Source organism: Dendroctonus ponderosae, unplaced genomic scaffold, assembly GCF_020466585.1.
Source record: "Dendroctonus ponderosae isolate FM_Combo_2020 unplaced genomic scaffold, Dpon_F_20191213v2 Dpon_F_20191213_8, whole genome shotgun sequence".
NCBI lineage: Eukaryota > Metazoa > Arthropoda > Insecta > Coleoptera > Curculionidae > Dendroctonus > Dendroctonus ponderosae.
In genome coordinates, this window is record NW_026019016.1 from 1557331 (window position 1) to 1569335 (window position 12005).

Here is a 12005-nt window from a genome sequence, read left to right on the forward strand (position 1 = left end):
ATTTTAGAAAAACTGATGATAGTGGAAAAATACACCGAAACGTATTTTGATTAATAAATAGAGACAATAAATGACTGAAACCCAGGAATAGATTTGATTTGGAGTAGCTCGGAAAGGAGAAGGCAGTGAAAATTCTCAAATTAACAGCCACTTTTACGAAAACTTCCTGTATTAATAAAGACAAGACAACAAAGTCAACGTTTTATTAGGACGCAAGCAGTTCAGTGAATTTAACGTAAATATGGTTCAATTTGGCAACAATTTTTTTTTTAGTTGACTTATGCCGATAGAAAGTAGAAAAACAGTATGCATTTTATGTAATGTATGTTATTAATTTGAGTTCATCATTTCATGAAACAAATTCATCATCAATAATCAAAGCGAAAATTTGCGTAATTTTGTTAATTTTTGAAACTTCCTTTTAGACCGATGTTCACGTTGTTTCAAGCTATTTTTTTCATAATTCATTCAATAATGAAGAAATGTCCTCAAAGCAACGTGGAAAGCGGGCTAAAACATAACTTTAACAAAAAATTACTGAAATTTTCGAAAAAAAATGTCGAAATTGAACTAAAATAATTGCTCAAATTGTCGTTTTGATTTACGATGATAAATTTGCTCCTTGGAGAACTCTGGCAGTTGGCTCAATACTCAGTTTTTCTATTTTAAAAACATACAAATTGGTGTAAATATGTTCCAAAAACACCGCAACTGAAATAAATACATTTTGACATGCAATAACGACTGAAATCAAATTGCACTAGTCCTGACTTAATTTAGTATCGAAAAAAGCTGATGAAGCTGACAAGAACCAGTAATTTGCAGACTGGCTTGCCGATTTCCTTCTATTCATTTCCCTAATACACCAACGTTTTGAATACATTTTACAACATCCTCTTGCATCTTGTAATATTTACATGAATAGCCCCTTTAGATTCAATTTTCCGTATTCGAAACCTGATTTAGTGCCCATAGAACTTGTTGCAATTAACGTTTAAAACACGACCATCAATTAGTTTGCGCACGTCCTTGTTGGTATTATGCGATGGAGACCAACCGTCATTTCGACCAGAAAAATTTATGAAACGTTCCATATTTGTCCGAAACTGTTTTGTTAAAACAGCCATGAAATTCCGACAAAATCGCTTCGAAACGCGTGCAGAACGAGATATTTGTTTTATTTCGATGCGCCCAATTAATATTATGGAGTTTGTTTTATATATTGGCTGAAATGTTTTTAAATGGAAAATCAACGTTTACCCGTTACTCGTCTTGCCTGCATTGTATTCGCTCAGAATTTTTTTCTGTGTGAGAACCATCGCTAAATGATCACTCGGGACTTGATATGAATGAACCCAAACCACCGGGACTGATATTTCTTTGTATTTTGGGTTGGCGGGTGACTTTTCAAGTGGCCACCTGGTACCCAAAGGGCATTCCTTCAAGCACCCATTGACTATTAGACCGAAAATTAGCAAACTGCCGATAGCACTGGTATCCTACCATCCACTGGTGATTGCGCTGGCTTCAAATGCGACTTTAGACAATGTTGAGTGAGAAATGGGTGGGCAATTTGATTAAAACTACCCATCGTCCAACCCAGAATGGGGTCGAGTATGACACAATATAACAAACGAGCTACTTAAAGTCGAAATATTCCATTATGGGCGAGACAATGCCGATTTACGAAAAGGTGTGCTCAAATATTATAGCCGGCAGACTCATGGACCCAGATTTGCATGGGTGTATACACAGCCGGTTACTCGATGGTATTTAGACAAACGAATATAGTCGTGAATCATTTTTGTTTGGTAATTAGAAACGGAAATGTAAATATTTTGCGTAAACCAAACAGCGGTCTTTAGTTGTTTCTTATCACAAATAATGTTTATTTTAGTTTCTTCTTCTTACTGTGTTTTCTGCATTGCCGTCTTCATAATCTTTCAACGAAAGCATTTTTACTCTACCATATGTCCTAATATTACTAATTATACAGTTTTTACTGTCGTCCAGCTATTCGCTAATTTGTTTCTTCATTTTTTTGCAAGATATTTTTAGCTTATGGTAGCCTTCAGCTTTTACTTGTTTTTCGCTTAAAATGCTCTTTTAGTTTTTCATTAGTTTGTGTTTTTTTTGCATTTACTTGGATGTTCCATAATTTATCCATGCACAACTTCTTTGATCGTTTGCTCACAATTTTTTTCAATAAGTACATTTGGGATCGTCCATCTGTAAATTTTCTAGTGGTGGTAGTGTGGTTTTCTTTCCCATTCCCGCTGTTAATTTTATGTAATGTTAATTTCGCATGTCCTTTGATTTGTTCATTCATTCATTTTTATACATCTTTAAAAAAAGCGTTCAGTTTCGTTTTTTATCCTTGCATATTCTGAAAATAAATGAGTTAAGAATGTGAAAATTTGGGACGATTGGTTTCAACTCAACCCAATCAATATGGAAATGAGGCTGAAGATATTCATTTTTGCGTCAGCTATTCGCTAATTTGTTTCTTCATTTTTTTGCAARATATCTTATGGTAGCCTTCAGCTTTTACTTGTTTTTCGCTTAAAATGCTCTTTTAGTTTTTCATTATTTTGTGTTTTTTTTTGCATTTACTTGGATGTTTCATAATTTCTCCATGCACAACTTCTTTGATCGTTTGCTCACAATTTATTTCAATAAATACATTTGGGATCGTCCATCTGTGAATTTTCTGGTGTTGGTAGTGTGGTTTTCTTTCCTATTACGGCTGTTAATTTTATGTAATGTTAATTTCGCATGTCCTTTGATTTGTTCATTTATTCATTTTTATACATCTTTAAAAAAAGCGTTTAGTTTCGTTTTTTTTCCTTGCATATTCTGAAAATAAATGAGTTAAGAATGTGAAAATTAGAGACGATTGGTTTCAATTCAACCCTATCAATATGGAAATGAGGCTGAATATATTCATTTTTGCGTCAGCTATTCGCTAATTTGTTTCTTCATTTTTTTGCAGGATATCTTATGGTAGCCTTCAGCGTTTACCTGTTTTTCGCTTAAAATGCTCTTTTAGTTTTTCATTAGTTTGTGTTTTTATGCATTTACTTGGATGTTTCATAATTTCTCCATGCACAACTTCTTTGATCGCTTGCTCACAATTTATTTCAATAAATACATTTGGGATCGTCCATCTGTACATTTTCTAGTGGTGGTAGTGTGGTTTTATTTCCTTTTACCGCTGTTAATTTTATGTAATGTTAATTTCGCATGTCCTTCGATTTGTTCATTCATTAATTTTTATACATCTTTAAAAAAGTGTTTAGTTTCGTTTTTTGTCCTTGCATATTCTGAAAATAAATGAGTTAAGAATGTGAAATTTGGGACGATTGGTTTCAACTCAACGCAATCAATATGGAAATGAGGCTGAAGATATTCATTTTTGCGTCAGCTATTCGCTAATTTGTTTCTTCATTTTTTTGCAAGATATCTGATGGTAGCCTTCAGCTTTTACTTGTTTTTCGCTTAAAATGCTCTTTTAGTTTTTCATGAGTTTGGGTTTTTTGCATTTACTTGGATGTTTCATAATTTCTCCATGCACAACTTCTTTGATCGTTTGCTTACAATTTATTTCAATAAATACATTTGGGATCGTCCATCTGTGAATTTTCTGGTATTGGTAGTGTGGTTTTCTTTCTTATTACCGCTGTTAATTTTATGTAATGTTAATTTCGCATGTCCTCTGATTTGTTCATTCATTCATTTTTATACATTTTTAAAATTGTGTTTAATTTGTTAAAATGCAGTTGCTCTACATGATTTTGCCGACGAAATCCCGTCTATATTTTGTTTATTTCTTCTTTAAAGACTTAATTTTGCCCATTTCCATTGGTGTGTTTGCCTTTAATTTAATGCATGTTGCCGTATTTTGTAATTTAAACGCAGTTTTATCTTGCGTTTTATCAGCTCCATTTTTAGACCTTATATGTTTATCCAAACTAGTCGTTTGTATATTTTTAGGCATCTGACCCTCTCTCAGAGTGTTCTAATTTATTAATTTTTCAATGGTTTGGAGTGTTTCTTATTCCGGTTTTAATCCTCTAGCTATAATTTTTCTTGCTAATTAAAAACGAGTTAATTCAAGAAAGTATACACAAAAATGAGTTTGTTGCGGTCCTAACTGAGAGCGACTGATGGTTGATTAAAATGGAACATTGACTTGAAATAAGAAAAATATAATTCCAGCCTAAATTTATGATTTGCTGTATGGAACTAGACAAAATCACGTAGAAATCGGGTCATACACAATACGCATTAAGAGATTTCGTCGACATATTCTCCAATGTTAAAGTGTATCATAAATTCGAAAATAATGAGCGTTCGAAGAACCCTGGGTACTTAATAGGTTCCACAAAATATGATATGACCGCAACTAAGCGATGCTCTCGCCGCATTTAATAGCACAATTTGTTTCAGCTCTATTCAGTCAAAGGTAGTAATAATTAAAAACATGCAATGGTAAAGCATCACCATTTTCCGCCGCTAATGGAAGGCTAAAGGGTTGGGAAATCGTGGAAAGGGTTTTCCATTTATCATTCTCCATTGTGCCGCGTCATGGATGTTGCGGTCAGGCCAATTAGAGAATGCCGAATTAATTTCGGTTTTCGACGTTGTCGATGCCACGAGAAAAAATCAAATACTATCGTGTCCGGTTCAATTTGATTCACTTACGTCGATTAATTCACACCCCCGTGTCCAATAAAGCAATCGGGGCTGGATCAGTGTCGTCAGGCGGCCGGAGGGACAGTGCGCCTCCTTTGAACCCCCGCAGAAGTGTTTTAGATCGTCCGATAATCGTGATAAGAATCACGACATGTGTCTGTTAAGTGGTTGATATTTAGGCGGATGTATTCCACTGATAAGTAGGATTATATTTGTATTAGGGGGTCATGTTTCCTCGTTATCTTTCAGTGACAGGTGGTCATTCTCGTCGGGATTTTCAAGAGAAAGCGCTCCTATTTCCCTTTGAAAACTTGTGCCAAACAAGGTTTGAATCGTTGAGTTTGCTGTGATAACGGCATTTGGATCGGTGTTTCGGTCCGAACGTAAGAAGGATTTTTTGAAAACTTAACAAAAGTTATCGGTTCAAAAGAAAATTTTGCATTTAGGCACGTTTTTGTTTCGTTTGGAAAACACGTCTAATATTGTCTCCACAAGTCTGTGTTTAACCCAACTATAATGCTTAAGATGGTTAGAAAATGCATTGTTCACGAAAACACATACTTTTTGAACGTTCAAGTTCTGTAACCACTGAAGAAATATTCTGAACAACAAATCAGCCAAATCTGTGTAATTTTGAGAACTGGTTTTTTTGAACTTGCTCTACTTCTACCAAAACTAGCAGGATTCGATCACAGATTGGGGCTACAGGGAGCCAAACCGAAATGAAACAAAACATAGAAGTGGACAATAATCGAGTGAATTATACTCATGACATATACTCATGGCCAACGGAACAGAAAGGACAAAACGATACGTACAAACAACAGAACAAATTGCACTAAGACTAATAACACGAATAAGACACCCCCAAAACCCACTGCACAACCCATCCAACCAACTACTATACGAACGCACAAACATGACAAAAATTTCGGAAAGACTAAAACACTTACAGACCAAATGGACAAACAACCCCCACAACTGGACCATACTGAATCCCTTTTGCCTCACAAGACCGACGAAACACTCCCGTTTTCGTTCCCCAACAGATACTTTACTAGAACACCTACAAACGCAACTGAACTAAGGACTAAGATATGCTTGTTTTGTAAGCCAAGAATTTTTATTTTTTTACTTTTTTTATAGCTGATTAATTTATACGAGTGTTAGGAATAGGAATCAATTTTAGAATAAGCTAGGCTAAGACACATATGGACTAAACAAGGGCAGGAAGACCGATTGGGTCGATAGTCTTTTTCTGTAGGAAATAAAGATTATATATATATATATATCGAGTGAATTTGCTGCTGATTTCCAGCCACTTGTGCAAAACTCCCTTGCGCCCCATGAACAATAAACGTCGCTGAAGCTCAGGATGTCTGGATTATTATTTTTTTCGGAAGTCACTTTATCACTGACTGCCAACAGTCGAACGGGGATGAGCCACGTGTCCGACACGTGCCTCTTAAAAAGATAGCATTTTCGGGTTGTTTCTGCGGTCGTTTATGCACTTATGAATAAGTATCATTCATTGCAGTTAACAGTCGCAAAAACATTCCGCATAATGTTCTGGAAAGCTGAAAGCTTTTTTAAGAAGCAGTTTTTTTGTGTAGGTGCTTTTCTTCATCTCACTTTCCTCACTTCAGATGTTCCCAGTTTTACTGCACCATATTATCTGGTGCTTTGCTTGAAAATGCTTCAATTTCTTCGCTTTTCTGCAGACTGAGTCGCTTCCTTAGGACCTCTTAGGAGCTCAGCTTCCATGGCTATTTGCATCTAAAGCCTCCAGCCCCAGGTCTTGGGGAAGTTAACATTGCCCCAGTTTGCTCCATTCTTAAATTTCCTTTCACATGTCCCCAGGTAATACGGCTTGGTCCGTAACTTGTCTTTTGCCCTGCCGAACAATTATGCAAAAAACATTACAAAATTATGGCCATAACCTGAATGGTCTCGAACCGTATAAAAACGGTGTTTATCATTTTATAACGAATCATTAAAATCGTATTTAAACGGTTTTAATGATCCTCGGAGAAATTCGATAGTAACGAATTTCAGTATTTGGGTAAATTGTTATAATGATTTTTACGAGTATCCGGTTGCGTATAGAAAGGATTTCTTGATCATTGCCGATGTGCAGTATGCTGATGCTCGTTTCTTTTTTAATTGGCATTGACGAGCTTCAACCGAGTAAACATCTGCAAAGCGTTTTCGTCGGTTTCAATTGCAAACTAATTTATATTCTAAAAATATTACTGATTATTAAATGCAACATACATTTTTTGCCTAAAATTATGGTTTAAAGGCAATAGTAGTGGAAGTTTAGTTTCGCTTTTTGTTCTTGCATGCTCTGAAAATAAATGAGTTAAGAATGTGAAAATTTGGGACGATTGGTTTCAACTCAACCCAATCAATCTGGAAATGAGGCTGAAGATATTCATTTTTGCGTCAAGGATAAATTCAAAATTCTTAACAAAAATTTCCCTGTTTCAGGTCATGGTGGTGTTAATCAGCTGGGTGGAGTGTTCGTAAATGGACGACCATTGCCAGACGTTGTTCGACAACGAATCGTCGAATTAGCCCATAACGGAGTCCGGCCCTGTGATATATCCCGGCAACTTCGCGTGTCCCATGGATGTGTCTCGAAAATCCTCTCCAGGTAAGAAGAGCCATAATAACGCAGCCTGGAAACATGAAAACACTCCCCCATATCGGCTTGGTGTTCGCTATAAATACGACTGAATAGACTCAATTGTTTGAAATGCGTGAAATATGATGGCAATAAGTGTGTGTCGGCTTTTGATCTGATCGTCACATGTGTGTCAAACCGCGTCTAACACACCAGCTCGTTAAAATCTTTAATAATCCAACGGACGTTTGTTTAATGAATGGTAAAATTTAACAGATATGCATTGTTCGGGTGCGACTTCAACACCATCAAAGAGGTTTTTGGCTTGACAACAATTTAACTCTGCTCCAGAGTTTTTTCGTTTCAGCCTAAAAGTGATGCGTTTTTCGTCAACATTCAAAGCATTATTTAGTTGGGATGACATCGCTTTAATGTGCCCTTCCGTTGGGAAAGTCCCCTATAAAAGGGCGGACACGTGCCACCTAAAAAGCACACAACAATCCCCTAATATTTGTTTACCGGAATTAATCAATAGCCAGACATTTGAAAGAAATTCAAGCACTTTTCCAAAGACGCATTTATTGAAGGTTTCTTCAAATTCCTTCTGAACCTACATATTTTCCCAATTCTTCCAGCCAAACATAAAAAATCGCCCTAAGGACACGGGTCCCATATAAAAAATGATTTATTTTTCGTCTGGTTTCCTTATTTTATATTTCGTCCTATGAACGAGCCCTAAATCGAGTTTCTACGGTCCCGCGACCGGAACTGCATTAAAAAAGCCACAATGGCGGGACATAAGTTCACTCTTGTGCCCTCAGTGGCAAAATATGACAAATATCCAGAGCCTGAGTGTATTTTTTCCACCCCCAAAGGAGTTTTTATGCGTACAAAGTCGAAAAATTGCGCTCGTTGGTTTCAGTAAATAGTACATAACTTTACGATATATGATCCACAAGTTGTTAATTTTCCGAGTTGAAATCAGGGTTTTCAACAAAAAAACAGCCTTACGAAGTATCGCCCTTTGACTTTCGGTTGGATGGACTGCGAAAAAAAGACGGAAAAATATTACCAGCAGGTCGTGTGATCCTGTTAGCTGCGCCATGCCGGATCCTGGGGGAAGAAACAGGATGAGGGAGCGCACGGGGGCTGTTGGGAGCGGGGATGGAAAGAAACTCTGTTCCGGAATAGACTTTAAGGAAAAGTCAGTCGATTCTCGCGAAAATCGAATGGTTAAAAGCGAACTCTTTGGAAAAATACTTTCGGTTTTATTTGGCCATTTGGATTGTTTCCATATCAGGTGGAGATTTTACACAATTTTATTTTGCTAGGAATTTTAATTGAAAATTTCATAATAGATTGGAAATGGATCAGTCGATGGGGTTTAATCTGTTTTTCGTAACAAATCAGTTATTTGAACTGCTGTATGGAAGAAAATAATTTTTGGAGTTTTTGTAAATAAAAGCCGCCGTAATGAAAAGCGTTTGAAGCAAACTTGAGTTTGTTAAAGTTTACGGAATTCGAGGTTCAAACAGTAGGAAAAACGGTTATGTTCTTCTCTGACAAAGCAAATTTGTTATTCATTTTGCGATTTTCGCATTTTGGAGTTGAAATCTCAGACAGATTTTCTGTCATGTTTTTTTGGCTTCCAGAATTGTATCTCCATTTTTTCTTAATTTGTACGTCGTATTTCTTTGCTTGGATTTTTCACCAACACCGTCTTAACAGCTAAAAAGGATGACACTAATAGGTCCAGTTAATTCTCATTTTTTATACATTTTCTTTCGTTGAGAGTTTTTTAATTGATTTGGTTCTTAAAATTGCGTTTTGCAAGGAGCGATATCGTCGGTTTGGATTTCAAACTATTTCGTCTGCTTTTTGTTAAGTTTTTCAATATTCTTGTTAGGCATTTAACTTTTGGCAACTCTTTGTAAACATTTTCTGTTATTGTTTTTTCACTTCAATTGAAATTTTCGCCTTCGAGCTGAGTTTTTTTTTTCAACTTGCTTTGCCCCTTTCTTCTTCATCATCACTTTTGAATACCCGTTAATCCAATATCTTATTTATTTGTTTATCACAATGAAAATTCGCAGATAATTGCAGCAAAAGCAGGTTTTCTAGAAATTTTTGCAATTTGGTAGAGCCTGGAAGTGAGTTTTGCTTACTTACATGGATTCTACACGTTGTTTTTCCAATTTCAACACTTTTCCTGTCAAATTTGTGCGACGTTTTTCATTGTTTGCCTTGAACGAACAGAACTAATGATAATCAAAAACTGCTGTCAAGTGAATAAGATAACGCACAAACATACAGGGTGTCCCAACGATAAAGTAAAATAAGTTTAGACATAACCGGTTTTATTTGTTTCAAAATTATCATCGTCATATTGAAAGAATATTTTAAAAATATTCGCAATTGTACAGAGTACGTCTGAAAAGGTGCAGCGCAGAGAACAATATTTTTTTCTAACGGGACATGTTTTATTTTACTTTAGAAAATATAAGAGAAAATTGGATAGTAGCATTTTCTAGCAAAAAGCGAATTTTGAGGGTTAAAGCCCAATAGCTGACAAACTATCCAATTTTCAATCATATTTTGTGTAAAAAACGAATTTGAAATCTACATGAGAATTAAAAAATAAAACAAAATACTTACTTTGCTCTTACGCATCGTTTAAGATGCAAACGTCTGAAAGTATGCGTCCGATGCTTATCGCATTCAAAATAAGGCAAACCGTCCGCAAAGGCGCGTTTACCTTAAAAGAAGTGGCATCGGACGAACAGAACGAATGGAAACGAATATTTTTCCTTTAAATCGTCGTTCTTTAGTTGAAGCACGGCACTAATTAGTCAAGTTTATTGTCTTTTTGGTAGTTTCGAAGACATTTGCTCTCATTTCGTCTTCACATTCTATTTATCGCAGTTTCGAAAGCGGTTTTAATTTAGCTTCACTTTTAAATAATGTTTTTATTTGTTTTCTTACTTCAAACGTATGAGAGATTCTGTTTTATTTTGCGCAGTTTAATTAGGGGTGATGCGCTATTATTCCTGCTAAGGTAGTTCTTCAGCGGAGCCAGGCTCGGTTTCAGCAAGAGTTTAGTAACATATTTGTGTAAAATATTTATATCACATAAATAAATTCACAGTTACAGTTTGTGCACCAGAAAACGGCTGCAAACGATTTTTCTAAGGTCGGTTTGCAGCTCGTTTTTCCACAAGAGATTCGTTTGTTGTTCGAAATGTTCGTTTTTTGTTTTCAATCCTATCCTGTAGGGCACGAGTCCTGCGGACAAACCCCAGAGACGCACTCCATTTTCCCCTCGAGAGGTACATGAGCACAACACACCCCTTTGTGATATCATTTCAGCTAATACGCGGCACAATAATTGAATTATTTTGAAAACATTTGATCGAGTTAAGGGTGGATGTGCGGGTTCGGGATTCACTCCCGTGACGAATTCATATTTTCTCCCGTTAAGTGAGAGGCGGATTCTGCGACTCGACTTCATAAATTTGCGGGGATCCATATTAATGGGGGCTTAGTTGATTGGATTGGACTGGACTGGCTTCGGTCTTTATGATGATTAAGTCGCTTTTAAATAGTGTGCGAGGCAAATGGAACGATCGAACTGGAACTACGGAGTTTTCCGAAGGATTTAGAGGCAATTTTCCGAAACAATTGTGAATTTCTATTTTCAATTGGTTCACCGGTGTGGTAGTTTGGATAATTTGCTTCCAGTCGGATGTTTCTAGCTCGGGTTGTTTGAAACCACAGTCGAGATCGTTCACCTTTTCACCCATCGATGTTTTCATGCCCAAACACGTTAATTAGATCCAGCGGGAAGAGGACGGCAAAAAAACAGAACAAACGATGTTATCGGCACTAACAATATCTGTTTACAATCAAATTAAGCAAGGCGGTCGTAGATTGACAACGCGATCGGCGAGTTTAAATTAGTTCAGTGCTCTATGATTCTCCTCTCTCTGGTCGCGTTTTAATTGGGCCCCCGAAAGGAATTCGATTCTGAATTGTCATGKAAATTGATAGCAAACGCGCATTCGGAACTTGCAAACTTAATTATCGGACTTTTATCATTCGTCTTTGGCTCAGGAGTTCTTTCAGTTACCCATTTGTGGCATTWTTCTAGGAGGATGAGCGGATTAAACCTWCTCGTTTTTAGTCAATGATTAGTATTTAAGTAGATTTATACTTTTTCAATAGAGGATTTTGATGGTACGTTTTGGTTCGTTCAATCAATCTATGCKAGAGGATGCTTTCAAAGTTTTCCTTGGTTCAAACCAAGGCCATTGAGACTCAATGCCAAAAGTGAAGGTAGAAACAACCATACATACAAACTGATGATGGTGGAAAAAGAAATACATCGAAACGTATTTGTGACATTTTAAATGATAAACAGTAAAATTGACTGGAAGCCAGGAATTTCTTTTGAATTAAGTTGGAATACAGTCATGAAAATATACACAATTAGTTCCAACAACAACTAATCACGCTTTTTGAGTGCTTCCCACTGTTGAACCAAGCCAGGGGCGGATCCAGCTTTAAATTTAGGAGGGAGGGGTATGTAGAAAAAATACAGTCTTCTGTTGTCTATGAAATTAGAAAAATTATAGTCGTTTTGGGCAAGGGTGGCGTAAGATTATTGCAAAATTTCATGTTTTCCGTC

The 12005-nt window shown here is 36.3% G+C and overlaps 1 protein-coding gene across 16 annotated transcripts in view; it reads left to right on the forward strand.

Moving 5' to 3' along the window:
• The window catches only part of LOC109544873 (paired box protein Pax-5), a 111997-nt gene that overhangs the window by 70463 nt on the left and 29529 nt on the right, over nt 1–12005 (forward strand). For all 16 annotated transcript variants that reach the window (XM_048668956.1, XM_048668953.1, XM_048668947.1 and 13 more), the window contains one exon: nt 7186–7351. In XM_048668956.1, coding sequence (XP_048524913.1) covers nt 7186–7351 — 166 coding nt within the window. The remainder of the gene's footprint in view (nt 1–7185; nt 7352–12005) is intronic.